The sequence below is a fragment of the Entelurus aequoreus genome, linkage group LG14 (assembly GCF_033978785.1).
Source record: "Entelurus aequoreus isolate RoL-2023_Sb linkage group LG14, RoL_Eaeq_v1.1, whole genome shotgun sequence".
NCBI lineage: Eukaryota > Metazoa > Chordata > Actinopteri > Syngnathiformes > Syngnathidae > Entelurus > Entelurus aequoreus.
The window spans coordinates 57078026-57100578 of record NC_084744.1 but is presented as its reverse complement, the minus strand read 5'-3'; the positions used below and the strand labels follow the sequence as shown (position 1 = coordinate 57100578).

At 37.4% G+C, this 22553-nt stretch overlaps 1 protein-coding gene across 2 annotated transcripts in view; it reads right to left on the bottom strand.

The window, feature by feature from the left end:
• Positions 1-11512: 11512 nt before the first annotated feature.
• The window catches only part of LOC133665096 (WD repeat-containing protein 48), a 73762-nt gene continuing 62721 nt past the window's right edge, over positions 11513-22553 (bottom strand). For both annotated transcript variants that reach the window (XM_062070297.1, XM_062070296.1), the window contains exons 12-18: positions 20413-20509; positions 20244-20339; positions 17262-17367; positions 17075-17162; positions 13647-13723; positions 13367-13559; positions 11513-12067 (exon numbers count right to left, since the gene is read on the bottom strand). In XM_062070297.1, the coding sequence (XP_061926281.1) occupies positions 11972-12067; positions 13367-13559; positions 13647-13723; positions 17075-17162; positions 17262-17367; positions 20244-20339; positions 20413-20509 (753 nt within the window). In that variant the 3' untranslated portion in view covers positions 11513-11971. The remainder of the gene's footprint in view (positions 12068-13366; positions 13560-13646; positions 13724-17074; positions 17163-17261; positions 17368-20243; positions 20340-20412; positions 20510-22553) is intronic.

Sequence of the window (22553 nt, the reverse complement as noted above, 5' to 3'; positions counted from 1 at the left end):
TGATGATATTACGGAGCGTAGATGGTGAAATCCCTAAATTCCTTGCAATAGCTGCTTGAGAAAGGTTTTTCTTAAACTGTTCAACAATTAGCTCACGCATTTGTTGACAAAGTGGTGACCCTCGCCCCATCCTTGTTTGTGAATGACTGAGCATTTCATGGAATCTACTTTTATACCCAATCATGGCACCCACCTGTTCCCAATTTGCCTGCTCACCTGTGGGATGTTCCAAATAAGTGTTTGATGAGCATTCCTCAACTTTATCAGTATTTATTGCCACCTTTCCCAACTTCTTTGTCACGTGTTGCTGGCATCAAATTCTAAAGTTAATGATTTGCACAAAAAAAAAAAGTTTATCAGTTTGAACATCAAACATGTTGTCTTTGTAGTGCATTCAACTGAATATGGGTTGAAAAGGATTTGCAAATCGTTGTATTCCGTTTATATTTACATCTAACACCATTTCCCAACTCATATGGAAACGGGGTTTGTACTAATAAAAGTTTCAATCACTCAATCAAGTACAGTAGGGAAGGGATTTGTACGGCCACATTACTGGGTGGATCTCGCGTGAGATGAAAAGGAGGGAGGTTAATTTTTCAATGCAGTCTGCTGAAGATGATGGAAAGCGCCACTCTGCATAGCGACTGACGCTGTGGTCAAAGTTGGAATGACCACAAAACACATTTTACGATGTTTAACACTCTACTGGAGGATGAAGTGGATACCCCCCCTCCCAATTCGTCACGTTTCATATGTCAGGTAAACCGCGGCAAATGGGGCCATATGAATCCCTTCCCTATGTATCTCACTGGTTGGATTTTATGGTTATGGTGTCAGTTTATTCCGGACATGCATACGATTACAATATGATAAATTTTTACAGTTTCTCATTGCATGTCCGAAAAGGAGTAGAAGGAAGCAAAGCTTAAAGGCCTACTGAAATGATTTTTTTTTATTTAAACGGGAATAGCAGATCCATTCTATGTGTCATACTTGATCATTTCGCGATATTGCCATATTTTTGCCGAAAGGATTTAGTAGAGAAAATCGACGATAAAGTTCGCAACTTTTGCTCGCTGATAAAAAAAAAGCCTTGCCTGTAGCGGAAGTAGCGTGACGTCACAGGAGCTAGTATTCCTCACAATTCCCCGTTGTTTACAATGGAGCGAGAGAGATTCGGACCGAGAAAGTGATGATTACCCCATTAATTTGAGCGAGGATGAAAGATTCGTAGATGAGGAACGTTACAGTGAAGGACTTGAGAGGCAGTGATGGCCGTATCTTTTTTCGCTCTGACCGTAACTTAGGTACAAGCTGGCTCATTGGATTCCACACTCTCCTTTTTCTATTGTAGATCACAGATTTGTATTTTAAACCACCTGGGATACTATATCCTCTTGAAAATGAGAGTCGAGAACGCGAAATGGACATTCAGTGCCTTTTATCTCCACGACAATACATCGGCGAAACGCTTTAGCTACGAGCTAACGTGATAGCATCTTGCTTTAAATGCATATAGAAACAACAGAAATAAACCCCTGACTGGAAGTATAGATAGAAAATCAACAATACTATTAAACCGTGGACATGTAAATACACGGTTAATGCTTTCCAGGCTGGCGAAGGTTAACAATGCTGTGCTAACGACGCCATTGAAGCTAACTTAGCAACCGGACTGCACAGAGCTATGCTAAAAACATTAGCTCTCCACCTACGCCAGCCAGCCCTTATTTGCTCATCAACACCCGTGCTCACCTGCGTTCCAGCGATCGGCAGAAGGACGAAGGACTTCACCCGATGCGTTTGGCGGCCCGGAGACGTAGGAAGTCAAGGTGAAGTCGGCGGCTAGCGCGGCTAGCGCGGCTAGCGCTCCAACAAAGTCCTCCTGGTTGTGTTGCTGTAGTCCGCTGCTAATACACAGATCCCACCTACAACTGTCTTCTTTGCAGCTTTCATTGTTCATTAAAAAAATTGCAAAAGATGTCCAGAATACTGTGGAATTATGAAATGAAAAAAGAGCTTTTTGTATAGGATTCTACGGGGTACCATAACTTCCGTTACTCGGACTTCGTCACGCGCATATGTCATCATACCGCGATGTTTCAGCCGGATATTTCCCGGGAATTTTAAAATGTCACTTTATAAGTTAACCCGGCCGTATTGGCATGTGTTGCAATGTTAAGATTTCATCATTGATATATAAACTATCAGACTGCGTGGTCGGTAGTAGTGGCTTTCAGTAGGCCTTTAATTAAAACTCAACTCGGTATACTGTCTTAGTGAGTAAACCTTACAAAAACAACTGATTCTAGTAAAACTCACATGGATACAATATTACAGGCATTTTTTTAGAGATAATGCATGTTTGGTTTTGGAGTTATGTTTATATAACTTTCATATATAGTATGACAGCAATACTGTCATATTGAGTTTAAAAAAAAACTAACTTGTGTCTTTACAAACCTTACAAAATATTGTTTTCCAGTAAAACTCACACAGATACCTTTCTCCAGGCATTATTAGCCATTTCGCATGTGTGGTTTAGGAGTTATGTTTAAATAACTGTCATATTGAATGTGACAGTATACTGTCATTATGAGTAAAACCTCATTTTTGTATACTGCAAACTTTACAAAAACAACTGATTCTAGTAAAACTCACATAGATTCAATATTACAGGCATTTTTAGACATTATGGATGTTTGGTTTTGGAGTTATGTTTATATAACTTTCATATATACTATGACAGCCATACTGTCATATTGAGTAAAAAGACTAACTTGTGTCTTTGCAAACCTTACAAAAGATGATTTTTCTAGTAAAACTCAAAAAGATACATTTGTTCACGCATTATTAGACATTTTCTATGTTTGGTTTAGGATTCATGTTGGAATACATTTTTATTGCTTTTGTCGCATTATGTCAGGATTCGAAGAACATTACTGTCATATTGAGTAAAAAAACGACTTTTTGTGTTAGCAAGATTTTAAAAAGCATATGTTTCGAGTAAAACTCCCAATGATGCATTATTTCAGGCATTATTAGCCATTTTTCTCGTGTGGTTTAGGAGTTATGTTTAAATAACTGTCATATTGAATGTGACAGTATACTGTCATAGTGAGTAAAACCTCATTTTTGTATTTGCAAACCTTACAAAAACAACCGATTCTAGTAAAACTCACATAGATACAATATTACAGGCATTTTTAGACATTATGCATGTTTGGTTTTGGAGTTATGTTTATATAACTTTCATATATAGTATGACAGCTATACTGTCATATTGAGTAAATAAAAAACTAACTTGTGTCTTTGCAAACCTTACAAAAGATCATTATTCTAGTAAAACTAACAAAGATACATTTCTCCAGGCATTATTAGCCCTTTTCTTATCGTAGCACTTTCTAACACATTTGTTTCTACTTACAACAGTGAATAAATAAATAGGTAAGTATATAGATACATTGTTAAGTAAATAAGTATTAAATACATAAGTAAATAAAGTTCTCATATACTGTATAAATAGTTAAGTAATTTATGGTTCACATTAGGAGATGAGTAAGATTATCAAATATAATAATATATACACATGCATGCATATGTGTGTATGTATGTGTGTGTATCTATATATGTATGTGTGTATGTATGTATATATGTATGTGGGTGTACACATTATATTAGTATAATGGATATATAGTTATTATAGTAGATATATAATTGGATATAATGCAGCTAAAATAGGCTCCAGCACCCCCCGCGACCCCGTAAGGGGACAAACAGTAGAAAATGGATGGATGGCTAGATGGATATTAAAAGTATGTGAAAGTTTGACTTCCGTGACAAACTCCTTAAAGTTTTGTAATCAAGCAGCTAAAATGCGCCAAATAAGACAAGTTACTTTCTGACAAATGGACAAGTGTGGAGTGTTTTGCATTTTTCCCATCATGCACTGTAATGGGTTTTAAAATGGTTGTAATTTTGAATTTTTTTATGGTGTTTGGATGTTTTTCTTAACATCCACAATGTTCAGTGACCATGTGTGTCGACATTTATGCTAGTCGCATTTTTTTTTTTGTGTGTGTGCCATGACTAGGGAAGGTTGTTTGGACTCTTGTCGTATAAGTAAATGCTGTGCTACTATTTCAAAGCGCTCTCATGGGGTCATTGATTCTGATTTTCTCACATTGTCCACAAGATGGCAGCAAATATGTAGCATTCATGGACCGCTTGGTAATTTTAGATCAATTTGAAGTGGATGGGCCAAATGAATGAGGCCTCCAGTTGAAGGATGGTTGCTAGTTACAAGGCTGTGTTTGATTTCCTGTTCTGCAGGGGAGCTTGATGGAAGTGATCTTCATCCTTCCAAGCAGACTGACTCGGCAGAGTCCACGGCGCTCACTTCTCCGGTGACCCAGCAGTCCGATACGGGCGTCTCTTACCCGGATTCTGCGCACCTGCAAGACTCCCTCTGCGAGTCGGGTTCCAGCCCCGGTCCACAATATCCCCTTATAGACCCACCCGAGTCGTCCGATGAACAACCTCCTTGTTCCCATGCTGCTGACCACCTTCCGCCCTCGCTACCAGGTGAGTCACTGCTCGCCGAGTCGCCTCCTCAGGAAACCATGGAAGACGCGCCCAAAGACGAGAGTCCCGTTCATCAGTGTGAGCACGAGGACCACCAGCACGGACTGCAGTAAGACCACATCAGGAGGAACTGGCTTTAAGTAGAGGTGTTGTGTTTTTTTAATCAAGTTACTGCTGTGTCGTCGCCTAATGCCAGACGATACGGGTCTGAACGTGCCGATTGTACAGGCGGATACAATCACAACTATTACAGTAGGGGAGGGATTCATACGGCACCCGTGTCTAGGTGGATCTCGAGTGAGAGGATAAGGGGGTTCATCATTTTGCAATGCAGTCTGCTGAAAATGGTGGAAAGCACCACTCTATGTTGCGACAAAACACATTTGAAGATATTCAACAGTCCAAACTAGAGATGTCCGATAATATCCGACAGACGATAAATGCTTTAAAATGTAATATCGGAAAGTATCGGTTTCAAAAAGTAAAATGTAGTCTGCTGAAAATGGTGGAAAGCACCACTCTATGTTGCGACAAAACACATTTGAAGATATTCAACAGTCCAAACTAGAGATGTCCGATAATATCCGACAGCCGATAAATGCTTTAAAATGTAATATCGGTTTCAAAAAGTAAAATGTAGTCTGCTGAAAATGGTGGAAAGCACCACTCTATGTTGCGACAAAACACATTTGAAGATATTCAACAGTCCAAACTAGAGATGTCCGATAATATCCGACGGCCGATAAATGCTTTAAAATGTAATATCGGAAAGTATCGGTTTCAAAAAGTAAAATGTAGTCTGCTGAAAATGGTGGAAAGCACCACTCTATGTTGCGACAAAACACATTTGAAGATATTCAACAGTCCAAACTAGAGATGTCCGATAATATCCGACGGCCGATAAATGCTTTAAAATGTAATATCGTAAAGAATCGGTTTCAAAAAGTAAAATGTAGTCTGCTGAAAATGGTGGAAAGCACCACTCCATGTTGCGACAAAACACATTTGAAGATATTCAACAGTCCAAACTAGAGATGTCCGATAATATCCGACGGCCGATAAATGCTTTAAAATGTAATATCGGAAAGTATCGGTTTCAAAAAGTAAAATGTAGTCTGCTGAAAATGGTGGAAAGCACCACTCCATGTTGCGACAAAACACATTTGAAGATATTCAACAGTCCAAACTAGAGATGTCCGATAATATCCGACAGCCGATAAATGCTTTAAAATGTAATATCGGAAAGTATCGGTTTCAAAAAGTAAAACACCGCTGTGTACACGGACGTAGGGAGAAGTACAGAGCGCCAATAAACCTTAAAGGCACTGCCCAATCACATAATATCTACAGCTTTTCACACACACAAGTGAATGCAAGGCATACTCGGTCAACAGCCATACAGGTCACACTGAGGGTGGCCGTATAAACAACTTTAACACTGTTACAAATATGCGCCACACTCTGAACCCAAACACATTTCGGGAGAACATCCACACCGTAACACAACAAATACCCAGAACCCCTTGCAGCACTAACTCTTCCGGGGCGCTACAATATACACCCTCCCCCCAACCCCACCCACCTCAACCTCCTCATGTCCCAAATTCCAAGCTGCTGTTTTTGAGGTATGTTAAAAAAAAATGATGCACTTTGTGACTTCAATAATAATGAAAGCTGCAAGCAGCGATGGACGGGACCGACTTTGAGGGCTCATAAAATCCAAACCGGAGCAGTAATTAAAACTCTTTCATCAACTTTTAATCAGAAGGGTTCAATCTCTCTCCTGTGCTAATTTGAAGCCGACACGACAGAAGCGCTCGGAGGAGGTAATGTTTGAAAAAAGGGGACTGTTTTTACACAACTTTTGTTTTGAAGGGGGAATTGCAAACTTCCTGTTGATTTTTGCTTGCAGTTTTGTCTGTGTTTTCTTCCTAGGGGGCGCTAGAGCGCAATTTTGAGTTTGGTTTTTTGATTAGATGGCAATTTTCGCCAGTCCTGATGTGTGTGTCCAATTTGGTGAGTTTTGAAGCATGTTAAGGGGGTCAAATTACAGCTCAAAGAGGCGGCGGTATAATAATAAAACGCTAGAAATACAATAAGGGACTCGGTCCCTAAATATGGCAGTGCCATGTTGGCATTTTTTTCCCATAACTTGAGTTAATTTATTTTGGAAAACCTTGTTACATTGTTTAATGCATCCACAACAAAATTAGGCATAATAATGTGTTAATTCCACAACTGTACATATCGGTATCGGTTGATATCGGAATCGGTTATTAAGAGTTGGACAATATCGGACATCTCTAGTCCAAACCTTTTCCACTAAGGGGCGAAACACAGAAAAATGATATTTTTCATTTTCAAAACCAATACAATATGTATTGTAACCCTTAGGGCTTCACTTTTGGGGAACGTTAAAGGTTCTAGGGACTCATAAAAATGTTTAAAAAAAACAATTATTTTGTTTACCGTAACTTTCAACACTTAAATATCTATGAATCATTGACAATAAGTTTTAAATATTTTTTAAAATCTCCCCCCAAAATGTTCAAAGTTGAAAATTTGATGAGAAATCATTGGAGTGTCAAATCGAAGAATAATTCATAACATTGATTTTGATTCATTATTATTTTTCCATCAGACTAAAGGTCTTAGGGATTCAAAAGGTCCATAAAGTGCTAAAAATAAGTTCTAAATCATAATTTTTTTTACTTTCAACGCTTAAATCTCAATAATAATAATAATAATAATAGATTTTATTTGTAAAAAAAAAAGCACTTTATATTGAGTAAACGATCTCAAAGTGCTACAGTGTATTAAAAAATAATAATAAAGAAATAAATAAAAATAAAAAGTAGAACAGCCAAATAGCTATAGCTAGTATGCACATTTCTAAAAAAAAAAACATTTTTAAAAAGAAGGGCTTTTAAGCCTTTTTTAAAAGCATACACAGTATGTGGTGCCCTCAGGTGGTCAGGGAGAGCATTCCACAGACTGGGAGCGGCGGCGTAGCTTTGTCCTCGGAGGTTGGAGGAGGCTAGCCTGTCAAGATCAACTTCAGATCCGTCTGTTGATTTTAAGTTACTATTTTCTGGAAAAAAACGATACAAACTTTGCAGTTTTGTGTTATTGCTGTCAATATCACACCCGTTCGCTTTTTTAAAATTCCACTTTTTAATGTTATCTTGGGGAACAGTCATTTTAAAATGTGTCGCAAATTGTGGAAAAATTAACTGTGGGCCGCACCCCTGTTCTGCCATCTGGCGGCTAAAGTGGATAGTGCACCGCCCCCCCCCAAATTTGGCACGTTTCACGTGTCAGGTAAAATGCGACAAACGCGGCCGTGTGACTCCCCTCCCTACTGAGGTACAACACTATAAACATGCACAAAGGTGTGATGCCACCAAGTCCAGGCTTGTGATTGACTGAGGTGGCAGCAGACTGGTGTGGATGGAGGAGGGTTTTGAAACTCTTTTTTTTAGTTTCAAACACCTTTCTGTAGAAATACCCACGTTTATTTTCACTTAAATTGCCACATTTTTACAGCTTATGAACCCTTCCTGCGCATCGTGAAATATTGTGATCTATGCAACTTTTGTCCCTTACTTGACTTAAATAGGTTTTAAAATGGCAATTAGGTGGTGTAGTTACGGGGCTGTGTAGTAATTGTTATTCTGAGGGGGGAGTGTATTTATCATTCTAAATAGTTGCTGTCAGTAAAAGGAAGTATTTTTTGCAAATATTGTACATGTTTGTTGTTTCTTTCTAGGAATGAATGGGCTGACTGTCAAATGGGGTGAAGATTTGATAGTAAAAAAAAAATTGAACACTAAAACGTCTTTTGTTTCACATCTGTGGAGGGAAATTACTGGGAAAAACTGCATACAAAGTTTGCGAGTAAACAATTTTCTTCCAAAAAAAAACCTTTGTTAGTTAAAAAAACTAAAAGAATTCTGCGACTTAAAAAACATGTTTTTTCTGTAACAAGCTGTATATTTCATGCCTAAAATGATCAAAGGCAGAGCGAGGCGATGAGACGTGCCGGGGGAAAAAAATGATTCACATCCCAATCTTCCATCCATCCATTTTCTACCGCTTGTCCCTTTTGAGGTGGCGGGGGGGTGCTGGAGCCTCTCAGGTACACCCTGGACTTAATTCTGTTTATTTATCACGATTCAAAATCAATTCAAAATGATTCAAAAATCCATTTTTAAAGAGGTTTTAGTCACTCTGTGTATACCACACAGCTTTTGTAACCTGCTTTAAAGAAGGTTTTATTCAACAAATATATTATTATCTTTAGTGTTGACTTAACTTTTCAACTTTATGTTACTCAGACAACTAGCACATAACATTACTTTGTGTGGGGGAGAAGAAACACCCTGGTATAGCTCGGTTGGTAGAGTGGCGTCACGAACAGGATGGGTTAGAACGCTGCGGTCAACACCCGGACTCCCGGTCTCTCAAGGCAGACAAGAGTTGCACTGCGCGCATCTAAAGGTAAGCAATTTTGCTTAATGTGTAAATGCTGTCTGGAGATGGTCAGGACTGGTAAGACTAATTGCTAAACATATTTTTGATAAAGAATAGGTTTAGTCAAGTTCTCCCAAAGTTGGGGTATGTATGGTTGGCTTGGGTTGCTATATATGTGATTATATTGTCTGTGAACATTAATTATCTGTGAATAAAGAAAACTTGTGATTTTTTTTGTTTTAATAAAAGGGTAACTGTTAATAGAATTGTGATAATAAGGTCAGTCCATAGTGGAAACTGTTTTGCATACGGCCAGCCGGGTCACTGATCATGTGACTGTCCTAACTCCTCTGAAAATTTGCAGCTAAATCATCATGCAGGCGTGGCAAAGGAGCCCCAGCAGGAAATACAGATTGGCCCCCTGCTGGACATAATACAGATTGGCCCCCTGCTGGACATAATACAGATTGGCCCCCTGCTGGACATAAGTGTCAACGGACAATGTTATCAGTTCATGATTGACACTGGTGCCTCACACTCATTTTTGAATGAGGTGGTTCCAAAGAAACTGTGTGCTTCCTTTTAGAAGGTCGAAGGCTTCGCTGTGATCACAAGAATGAAACCTGTCACCGGATTGCTGGACACTCATGGAAGCACCCCGTCGTGGTCGGCCTGCGCACACCTTGCCTGCTTGGTAATGACCTGCTTTACAAACTGTACCCTGACATTCAATATCGCACAGAAGGAACCTTCCTGGTGTTACCTGACAGCATAACCATCAAGCTGCAACACCACTACCAAGGCTCCTCCATGAGCACATGCTCATACCACAGCCTGAAGCACCAGAAGTGGCTGACATCTACTGGGTACGCCTCCTCCCAGGAACGAGTGAAGGACAAGGACTGCTCCAACTGTCCTATCAGTGAAAGCCCTGACTGACTGAGCTGCGTCCGTGTGCACCGCCACCCAAACCCGCCACATGTATGATCACCAGTTAAACTCTTACTAGGGCCCCTTTGATATATATATATATTTCTATATATATGTTGGAACTCAAGGTGTGGCCGCTCATGTTGACCTATCCTTACAACAACTAGCATGGTATAAGATGGACACAATTGCTGTCCCACATTGTTCCCTTGCCCTCTGTCCCGCCTACGAAACCAAAGACTTAGGTCGAATCACTCCACTCCACTCCTGGGGTGAGTTGGATTTGAACTCACTACCCCTGTATTAGGAGCCCTCGGTGTCAACCATTGAGCTATCCTGCTCCCATCAAGGTTCCCTTTTCGCTCCTATACAAATGTCATCAGTAAACTATGATCGAGGTGAAACAAAAACCCAGACCTTCCAAGTCATGGATTTGATCCCAGTAGTACTGTCAGTTTTAACCATTGAGCTATCCTGCCCCCATCAAGGTTCCCTTTTCGCTCCTATACAAATGTCATCAGTAAACTATGATCGAGGTGAAACAAAAACCCAGACCTTCCAAGTCATGGATTTGAACCCAGTAGTACTGCATGACATGCAGCAGTTTTAACCATTGAGCTATCCTGGCCCTTTCTAAGACAAGATCTTGACAGTTGTTTCTTCAACCTCTATCATAGTTTACTGAGTAGGAGTCCTCCATTACATTTGTGTATGGAACACAATCTTTACTTCACAAGACCCAGGATAGACCAGGGGTTAAGACTGCTGACTCGGAATGAAAGGTGCTGGGTTCAATACCCACCCTGCTTCATCTTTTTGACAGACTGCACCAATGTGCAAACTTACAAGGGTGCAATAATATAAATGTGTTAACTTACAGGTTGAGCTTGATTCCTCTCTCTTCTGTCTACCATCTTTACTAACCCACCCAGCTTCATATTTTTGGCGGACGGCACCATGCGCAAACAGTAGCTCTGGTGGCCTTAAATCGACTCAGCAGCGCCACCTGTCATAGTAGAGTGTGAATTACAGGTGCAGGTGTGTGGAACATAACTGCCATAAGTTTGAACTTAAATTTAAAAAAATAGTTTTCATACTTCCAGGATTTTAAAAAACTTTGTTTTAATTGAAGAAAAAAAAAGTTTTTCTACTTGCAAACATTGTTAGTGTGTTCCTGGAGTCACGTCACTCCGTACGCATAATTACCATAAATGTGTCATTTTGTTAAACCATTGCAATTTATTTCTTAGGAAGCCTAAAATGTACATATTTCACAACAACTGTACCCATCCTGCTTTTGGCCCACGAGAGCGAGCTTGGCGTGTTCCCGCTGCACTTAAAAGGTGGCAAATAAATGTTACACAAAGAGAATATTATCCAATTTAGCATTTTGCTTTGGGGGGAATAAGTCTATCTCCTACTTGAATGGAATATACATGAGGAACTATTTCAAATTGCTAAAATGACTTTGACCATTTGGTAAAATAACAGTTTGGTGTACTGCACAAAGAAAACAAGCCAGTGAAATGAAAAAATGTTGTACATATATTTACAGGAACGGAGGATTGAGGTGAGTGGTAAGAGTACAGCTCGTGATGCGTTCAGGCTCCTGTCACCGTGGTGCGTTCAGGCGAGGACAGCCGGTGCCTCCCAGAGAGCGCGTGTGGTCCTCGACTGGAGGTACTGTTGACACGGTGGAGTGTTTATAGAGCCAGGACAGGTCTGGAATGTACTAGAACATTCTGCACGCACACTCACGGGGGGGAAAAAAAACATGTACAGCACTTTATAGGAAACAAACATAGCAGTCAAGATGTAAAAAAACAACAACTAATTTTTAGTCCTGCAGGGTAAATTTGAGTGATTGTTAGAATGTTTCCTTGGAAATGTCTCCTCGGGACTACAACCTGGGACTACATGCCAGAGGGCGGCGCTTGGCAAACGACAAAAAGAGTTTCTTGCTCTTCCAAAGTCGCAACTTTCACGTGGACTTCTGCCTATAATGCAGCGTCAAGTCCCCGCCGCTCTTCCAGATAAAATGTTTGACTGTTCTCAGGTCCATGTTGGGGTCCAGGACCTGCAAGACAGCACAGACCACAGGTCAGTCTAGTAGACATTTGCCTTTTGGACGGCCAACTAAACCACACCAGCAGATACATGAGATGTCAGTATTTAAAATAAATAGTGAAGTAGATAAATAATACAAAAATAAATAGTGAAGTCGATGAATAAATACTGATGTAGATCATTAAAAAAATAGAAGTAGATAATTAAAACAATAATGAAGTAGATAGATGATGCGAAGTAGATAAATAATAAAAATAATAGTGAAGTAGATAAAAAAATAAAATAAATAGTGAAGTAGATAAATAAATAAAAAAATAGTTAAGTAGATAGATAATTAAACAAATAAATAGTGAAGTTGATAAATAAATACTGATGTAGATCATTAACACAATAATGAAGTAGATAAATAATACAAAAATAAATAGTGAAGTGGATAAATGATAAAAATAAATAAATAGTGAAGTAGATAAATAATACAAAAATAAATAGTGAAGTGGATAAATGATAAAAAATAAATAATACAAAATAAATAGTAAAGTAGATAAATAATAATAAATAGTGAAGTAGATAATTAAACAAATAATTAGTGAAGCTGATAAATAAATACTGATGTAGATCATTAAAACAATAATGAAGTAGATAAATAATACTAAAATCAATAGTGAAGTAGATGATGCAAAAAATAGTGCAGTAGATAAATAATACAAGAATAAATAGTGAAGTGGATAAATGATTAAAAAAAATAAATGGTAAAGTAGGTAATAAAGATACATAATTAGTGTAGCAGATAAATAATACAAAAATAGTCAAGTAGATAAATAATAAAAAATAAATAGTAAAGTGGATAAAAAAATCAATTGTGGAATAGATACATAATACAAAAATAAATAGTGAAATAGATAAATAGTAAAGCAGATAAATAACCACTGCTCAAGCCCATTTGCCCTGCATGAGAAAAGTTATCTTTTTTTTGGAGCCTCATCTTCTAATTAATTAATTTAATAGTAAAAAATATTCTCATTGTCAATAATTCTCCTAATATCTGACAGGGCATTTATTTCAGAATTCTCCCAAGGATACACGACATCTCCTCTGCCTACTTGTCAAACATTTTAATTTAAATTCTACCGGTAAACAAACGTGAGTGAGACCTCTTCCTCTTGCTTGCAGGGACATAGCAAATGATCCATGACGCCAGTATTTCAACCTTATTTTCATTGATTGACAATCGGCATGGGTCATTAAAACTTTAGCGTACTGACCTTCTACACTACTACTAAATGGAAACAACCAGCAGGAAGATGATTACCTGGTCTTGACACATGAGCTCGATCTTCTCCTCTGCCAGCATGGCCATGTCCTCCTCCTTCTCCTGCTCTCCCGGCTTATCGTTGGCGGAGGAACTGGTGGTCTGAGACTCGTTGTCCAGGTTGATGATCTTCTCGTACACGTGCTCCATCACCTTCCTCACCTGCAGCATGTCGCTCGCTGACAGGCGATCTCTGCGCAGTGACAACAAATAAATAAAAGCTGGCTTTTAGAAAAAAAAAGCTGTTGCACTTTGCAAGTGGAGAAAAGGCAAAACTTACTTCTTCAGAGTTTTTGCACCGGAGGATGAATGAGGCTGGAGGTAGAATGGGATTTTGTTGAATTTGGGCATATTTTTCTGGCCAAACAGAAGAGAAAGAGATCAGATTCAAATACAGATGAAAGGTTAAATATTTCTCCATCACTATAATAAGCAAAAATGAGTCATTAATTTACATTTCTCTTCACGATTGGTGAAATGGCCTAAAATATATAACGCAATATATATTGCAGCCTTCTGCGATAACGATAAATAGTACAGGCCATTAATTCAATGAGTTTTCTTTATTTTTTTGACTATTTACATTGTAGATTGTCACATCAAAACTATGAATGGAATTCACATGTAAATAATATAAATACAGTCTATTATACAGCATTATTCACATGTGAATAATATAAATACAGTATTATACAGCATTATTCACATGTGAATAATATAAATACAGTCTATTATACAGCATTATTCACATGTGAATAATATAAATACAGTCTATTATACAGCATTATTCACATGTGAATAATATAAATACAGTCTATTATACAGCATCATTCACATGTGAATAATATAATGACATTGTTATTATTATCGCAGTATTGTTGGATGTGTTAAAAAGTACTTAAACACAGAAATATTTTTAATCTTTTTTTTTTTTTTTAAATACATAAAATAAATAAACCCACTATTAGAAAACCCACTATTTTACATGTTTTGTATTCCTTTGCTTTATTGATAGTATCTCAGTCTTAGTGTTTTATCTGTTTTAATGGGTAAGTTTTTATTGTTTTAAGTATTGGTTTGTACTGTCGCATTTTTAAGATGTGTATAAATAGAATAAAATGGAAAATACTTTATTGATCCCTGGGGGAAATTCAGCACCACAGTTCACTCACAATAAACACTTAGGTATTTTTTTACATGTGAATAATATAAATACAGTCTATTATACAGCATTATTCACATGTGAATAATATAAATACAGTCTATTATACAGCATTATTCACATGTGAATAATATAAATACAGTCTATTATACAGCATTATGCAAGTGTGAATAATATAAATACAGTCTATTATAGAGCATCATTCACATATAAATACAGTCTATTATACAGCATTATTCACATGTGAATAATATAAATACAGTCTAATATACAGCATTATTCACGTATGAATAATATAAATACAGTCTATTATACAGCATTATTCACATGTGAATAATATAAATACAGTCTATTATACAGCATTATTCACATGTGAATAATATAAATACAGTCTATTATACGGCATTATTCACATGTGAATAATATAAATACAGTCTATTATACAGCATTATTCATATGTGAATACAGTCTATTATACAGCATTATTCATATGTGAATAACATAAATACAGTCTATTATACGGCATTATTAACATGTGAATAACAAATACAGTCTATTATACGGCATTATTAACATGTGAATAATATAAATACAGTCTATTATACAGCATTATTCACATGTGAATAACATAAATACAGTCTATTATACGACATTATTCACATGTGAATAATATAAATACAGTCTATTATACATGTGAATAATATAAGTACAGTCTATTATACAGCATTATTCACATGTGAATAATATAAATACAGTCTATTATACGGCATTATTCACATGTAAATAATATAAATACAGTCTATTATATGGCATTATTCACATGTGAATAATATAAATACAGTATTATACAGCATCATTCACATGTGAATAATATAATGACATTGTTATTATTATCGCAGTATTGTTGGATGTGTTAAAAAGTACTTAAACACAGAAATATTTTTAATCTTTTTTTTTTTTTTTTTTAAATACATAAAATAAATTAACCCACTATTAGAAAACCCACTATTTTACATGTTTTGTATTCCTTTGCTTTATTGATAGTATCTCAGTCTTAGTGTTTTATCTGTTTTAATGGGTAAGTTTTTATTGTTTTAAGTATTGGTTTGTACTGTCGCATTTTTAAGATGTGTATAAATAGAATAAAATGGAAAATACTTTATTGATCCCTGGGGGAAATTCAGCACCACAGTTCGCTCACAATAAATAATAAACACTTAGGTATTTTTTACATGTGAATAATATAAATACAGTCTATTATACAGCATTATTCACATGTGAATAATATAAATACAGTCTATTATACAGCATTATGCAAGTGTGAATAATATAAATACAGTCTATTATAGAGCATCATTCACATATAAACACAGTCTATTATACAGCATTATTCACATGTGAATAATATTCATACAGCATTATTCACATATAAATACAGTCTATTATACAGCATTATGCAAGTGTGAATAATATAAATACAGTCTATTATACAGCATTATTCACATGTGAATAATATAAATACAGTCTATTATACAGCATTATGCAAGTGTGAATAATATAAATACAGTCTATTATAGAGCATTATTCACATATAAATACAGTCTATTATACAGCATTATTCACATGTGAATAATATTTATACAGCATTATTCACATATAAATACAGTCTATTATACAGCATTATGCAAGTGTGAATAATATAAATACAGTCTATTATACAGCATTATGCAAGTGTGAATAATATAAATACAGTCTATTATACAGCATTATGCAAGTGTGAATAATATAAATACAGTCTATTATACAGCATTATGCAAGTGTGAATAATATAAATACAGTCTATTATAGAGCATCATTCACATATAAATACAGTCTATTATACAGCATTATTCACATGTGAATAATATTTATACAGCATTATTCACATATAAATACAGTCTATTATACAGCATTATGCAAGTGTGAATAATATAAATACAGTCTATTATACAGCATTATTCACATGTGAATAATATAAATACAGTCTATTATACAGAATTATTCACATGTGAATAATATAAATAGTATAGTATAAATAATAAAAAGTGGGCAACAAAAAAAAAATCTATTTTTTTAAAATTTCTATTATTTCTGGCGGGCATTGTGGGATGCTACACTTTTCAGCGGTCCTTGAACACACCGTAAAAACACACATTCCTCCAAATATACAACGATCACTCTGATCTAAGAGAGCACAGCTTGTATGTTCAATGTGCACAAGTGAATATCTTAGTTACTCAGACAGCAATGTGTTTAGATAAAGTTTAGATTAGGGTAGGTTGTGCTTTAATGGGGAAAGACATTAATGTCTCCTGTTTTCACGTTAGCATTTAACTGGCACCAGTTAAAAGTCTGAGTTCATCAAAGGGGAATTATCTGTCTTTGCGATAATCGTAATTTAAAAGGGTAATACTAACCGTCAGTTATCATTGTTACTGTTTATGGTTACAGCCAAGACATTTTAGGTTACATTTCAGTGTCTCTTTAAAAAAAGGTGCAATACTCACATCTACAGTTATATCAATGACCCACTGAGGAACGGTCTCGTTTAGCAGCATGGACTCCGTTTCTCCCCCAGAGTCTCGACAAAGCAGCCTGCAGCATCAACAATGAACATTTAATCCACTTTCATACAGCATGCAAGCGTTTATATGACCTGTATGTACAATTACACAGGCCCTTTAGACAACATACCTAAAAAGAGTTCTGCCACCGGCTTCCCCGAAGATAACTGGCGTGTGTGGCGGCACCTGGAAGTATCCGTTTCCTTTCTGTACACGATTTTCAGGCTCCCCATTCACTGTGGGAAGATGAAGCTTTTCAAATATTTACATGAATTACATAAATTCACAAAGTTTGCATCAAGTAAAGTCCCACAATTTACTCCAACGTGATCATAACCAATGGCCTGAAATACATGCTACTAATTTTGGCGGTTCTTGAACTCACCATAGTGTGGACTGTGACGCAACAGTTTGTTTACATGTAAAATCGTCCACTCCTTCTTTGTCTCATTTTGTCCACCAAACCTTTTATACTGTGATAGCGGACTGTGACGCAACAGTTTGTTTACATGTAAAATCGTCCACTCCTTCTTTGTCTCATTTTGTCCACCAAACCTTTTATACTGTGATAGCGGACCGTGACGCAACAGTTTGTTTACATGTAAAATCGTCCACTCCTTCTTTGTCTCATTTTGTCCACCAAACCTTTTAAACTGTGATAGCGGACTGTGACGCAACAGTTTGTTTACATGTAAAATCTTCCACTTCTTTATCTCATTTTGTCCACCAAACCTTTTATACTGTGATAGCGGACTGTGACGCAACAGTTTGTTTACATGTAAAATTCTCCACTCCTTTGTCTCATTTTGTCCACCAAACCTTTTATACTGTGATAGCGGACTGTGACGCAACAGTTTGCTTACATGTAAAATTCTCCACTCCTTTGTCTCATTTTGTCCACCAAACCTTTTATACTGTGATAGCGGACTGTGACGCAACAGTTTGTTTACATGTAAAATTCTCCACTCCTTTGTCTCATGTTGTCCACCAAACCTTTTATACTGTGATAGCGGACCGTGACGCAACAGTTTGTTTACATGTAAAATCGTCCACTCCTTTGTCTCATTATGTCCACCAAACCTTTTATACTGTGATAGCGGACTGTGACGCAACAGTTTGTTTACATGTAAAATCTTCCACTCCTTCTTTGTCTCATTTTGTCCACCAAACCTTTTATACTGTGATAGCGGACTGTGACGTTTTGTCGGGACTCCTGATGTCGTTTTGAGACATCTCCTACAACTACAGCACCAGTATTGTGCTGCTAAAGTAAGTCAGTTTTTTTGAATTTTTTGTAAGGGACATTTTAGCAAAATTTTTTTTTCGTAAAATATGCATTTTCTTCCATTTTCGGGTTTTGTCGGGACTCCTGATGACGTTTTAACACATCTCCTACAACTACAGCACCAGAATTGTGCTGCTGAAGCAAGTCCGTTTTTTTGAAGTTTTGTGTAAGGGTCCCCCCTTACGACATTTTAGCGAAAAAAAGTTTTCCAAAAAAATGCATTTTCTGCCATTTTCGGGTTTTGTCGGGACTCCTGATGACGTTTTAACACATCTCCTACAACTACAGCACCAGAATTGTGCTGCTGAAGCAAGCCTGTGTTGGAATAATTGTTTGTAAGTTATCACAAAAGAAACGTTGTATTACATTATGTTCCTGATAAGAAGATGAAGGCTGTCTTCGAGGCCTACCAAGAGGGAGAATGCTCGTAAAACTCCACTGTGAATTCAAGTCGGACAGATGGCAGGATCTTCAAACTTCCAGGAGGAAGTCTCTTTGAAGTGATTTACGAACGCTCTTTGAAGTATTTTAGAGGAACTTTCTTTGAACTATTTGGTAGCCAAAGGCAACGCTATTTACGACCCGTAACCAAAGGCAACGCTATTTACGACCCGCTTCCTCTTGAAGCAGCTGTGGTCAGGTGGGGGGAGGAAAGTCAAACAAAGAAATAGGAGGCCAAGCTTCTGGCAGGGCGTGGGGGAAGACGGGTCCGAGAGGACTGTCGCCACGTCGCTCCTCATGAGTCCAAATTTAATTCTGTCTCTGTTTGATTCTTTGCCTCTTGTCTGATTAATAGATGTCAACAGTGTTTCAACCTGACAGTCTGTTTTTTTGAATTTTTTGTAAGGGTCCCTCCCCCCTTACGACAATTTAGCAAAAAAAAAATCCCGTTAAATATGCATTTTATTCCATTTTCGGGTTTAGTCGGGACTCCTGATGATGTTTTTGAGACATCTCCTACAACTACAGCACCAGAATTGTGCTGCTGAAGCAAGTCCGTTATTTTGAATTTTTTTACGACATTTTAGCAAAAAATGTTTTTCGTAAAATATGCATTTTCTTACATTTTCTTACATTTACGGGTTTAGTCGGGACTCCTGGTGACGTTTTGAGACATCTCCTACAACTACAGCACCAGAATTGTGCTGCTGAAGCAAGTCCGGTTTTTTGAATTTTTTGTAAGGGTCCCCCCTTACGACATTTTAGCAACATTTTTTTTTCGTAAAATATGCATTTTCTTACATTTACAGGTTTAGTCGGGACTCCTGATGACGTTTTGAGACATCTCCTACAACTACAGCACCAGAATTGTGCTGCTGAAGCAAGTCCGTTTTTTTGAATTTTTTTACGACATTTTAGCAAAAAATGTTTTTCGTAAAATATGCATTTTCTTACATTTACGGGTTTAGTCGGGACTCCTGATGACGTTTTGAGACATCTCCTACAACTACAGCACCAGAATTGTGCTGCTGAATCAAGTCCGTTTTTTTGATTTTTTTTACGACATTTTAGCAAACATTTTTTTTTCGTAAAATATGCATTTTCTTACATTTACGGGTTTAGTCGGGACTCCTGATGACGTTTTGAGACATCTCCTACAACTACAGCACCAGAATTGTGCTGCTGAATCAAGTCCGGTTTTTTGAATTTTTTGTAAGGGTCATTGTGATAGTACATCATGTGTTGCCTTCTTTATAAGACTAATATACGGCTTTTCATTTTTTCCGTTTCCAGACAGATTACTTTTCTGTATTTTTGGTACAATGTGGTTCTTTCAATGTTTTGGGGTTGCCGACCCCTGCCCCAGTGGATCTTGCGGATCCTCACCGTGGTTCACTTCGTTCTCTTCCTCATCCATGGGGTTTATGCGAGTTCTGGGCCAGAACTCGAGCAGAGCCTGAAGCAGCAGTCCACCCAGGTTTACTGCAGGGACAGACGTATGTTCCATAAATATCAATGACGGCGGCATAAATGTCTTTTAAGTAGGGTTTCCTACATTTTGGGTCGGATCCATCGGAGCTTGAAAAACCGGCATCCTTTGCAGACACCCATGCAGCGAAGCAGTCACTCTCATCCAGCGTGATGGTGAGCATCTGTTAGATATAGACAAAACACATTTTTTGATGACCTTTTCACTCACACACAAGGTTGCTCACTAAAAGTGTGACAGTTGGGGGGGAAAAAGGTTTTAAAAAGAGAAATTCAAACAGTTCCTAGCTGCCTTAACTTGTCTGTGCCATGTTTCAGTCAAAACATCCCAAGGATCAAGCATTGCCTCAAACCCTCTCTAAACAGCTGTGTTCAGAGCAGCCAGTTTTTTGGGGGGTCTGTCCTTATCTCATTTTGTTTGAAAAGAGCCCCATGTCACATGTCTGAGTTTATGCACTTTTATTTCCACACCGCTGGGTAATATAAAAGGATTAGCAGACTTTTTAGCCTTGGAGCGGCACAAATAACTAAGGTCTGATAGAATTATTTGTGACAAACTGTGCCTCCAACAATTCCATTTCGATTCTATAGTTGTTATATTGTACATTATTATTATATTGTGGATGGATGGATATTGTGTCATTTCTGGTTTCCTCCAGAAGGTCTTATCTTTGTCCATGTGGTGTCAGTTGAAACAAAAATTGAGCTGTTTGGCCACAATACCCAGCAATATGTTTGGAGGAGATAAGGTGAGGCCTTTAATCCCAGGAACACCATGCATACCGTCAAGCATGGTGGTGGTAGTATTATGCTCTGGGCCTGTTTTGCTGCCAATGGAACTGGTGGCTTTACAGAGAGTAAATGGGACAATGAAAAAGGAGGATTACCTCCAAATTCTTCAGGACAAGCTAAAATCATCAGCCCGGAGGTTGGGTCTTGGGCGCAGTTGGGTGTTCCAACAGGACAATGACCTCCAAACACACGTCAAAAGTGGTAAAGGAATGGCTAAATCAGGCTAGAATGAAGGTTTTAGAATGGCCTTCCCAAAGTCCTGACTTAAATGTGTGGACAATGCTGAAGAAACAAGTCCATGTCAGAAAACCAACACCAATTGTGTCAAGAGGAGTGGTCAAAAATGATAATATCAAATGATTCCCTAGCTACTCCCCTCACCTCCCAGGGATTTTTTCCAGGGATGGGTCAAATGCAGAGGGTAATTTCACCACACCTAGTGTGTGTGTGACTATCAGTGGTACTTTTAACTTGAACTTTTCTGGCACGGCTGCTCTACCCACAATGCCACACCGCCCCCAAAGACAGATCCTAACATTTTTGCAACAAATCAAATATAAACACCAGCGCGATCCAGCAGTAGAGAAGGACTTGGACCTGTGTAAACTTGTAAAAATTGACATTTTAGTCTTCTAAAGACCAGCGTCCACTTGTATTTTACAGACCAGGGCTATTTTTTCCTGAAACGTGTAACTCCTGACAAAATAAATAGACTAAAATCTATTGTTAATTACAGAAATTACTAGTTCTTATAAGAATAATAGTCATGTACCCCAATCCTTAGCTTTTGGGAAATGTGACAGACGGATCCTAACATTTTTGCAACAAATCAAATATAAACACCAGCGCAATCCAGCAGTAGAGAAGGACTTGGACCTGTGTAAACTTGTACAAATTGACATTTTAGTCTTCTAAAGACCAGCATCCACTTGTATTTTACAAACCAGGGCTATTTTTTTCCTGAAACTGTAACTCCTGACAAAATAATGGACTAAAATCTAATGTTAATTACAGAAAATACTAGTTCTTATAAGAATAATAGTCATGTACCCCAATCCTTAGCTTTTGGGAAATGTGTAAATACAATCAATCATAGTCAGTTTTCCATAAGTCCCCAGTGTTTCCCACACATTCATTTATTTGTGGCGGCCCGCCACGAAAGAATTACGTCCGCCACAAGTAAAAATAAAAATAAATATATATATTTTTTGTCCTGTCCAGCTTCTCAGGCAAATCATATAGTTGATGTAGATGCCCATATAGGCTGTTCAGATTTACTTTACAAAAGAGAAGTGTAAGATACTTCTCTTGTTGCCTTATTTGTACTTGACCACTACTGTTTTCTGTTTATTTGTTACTGACTGTGGCAGGACACCTCTGCCTCTGTTTCACTTTATGTTGCTGGTAAATAATATG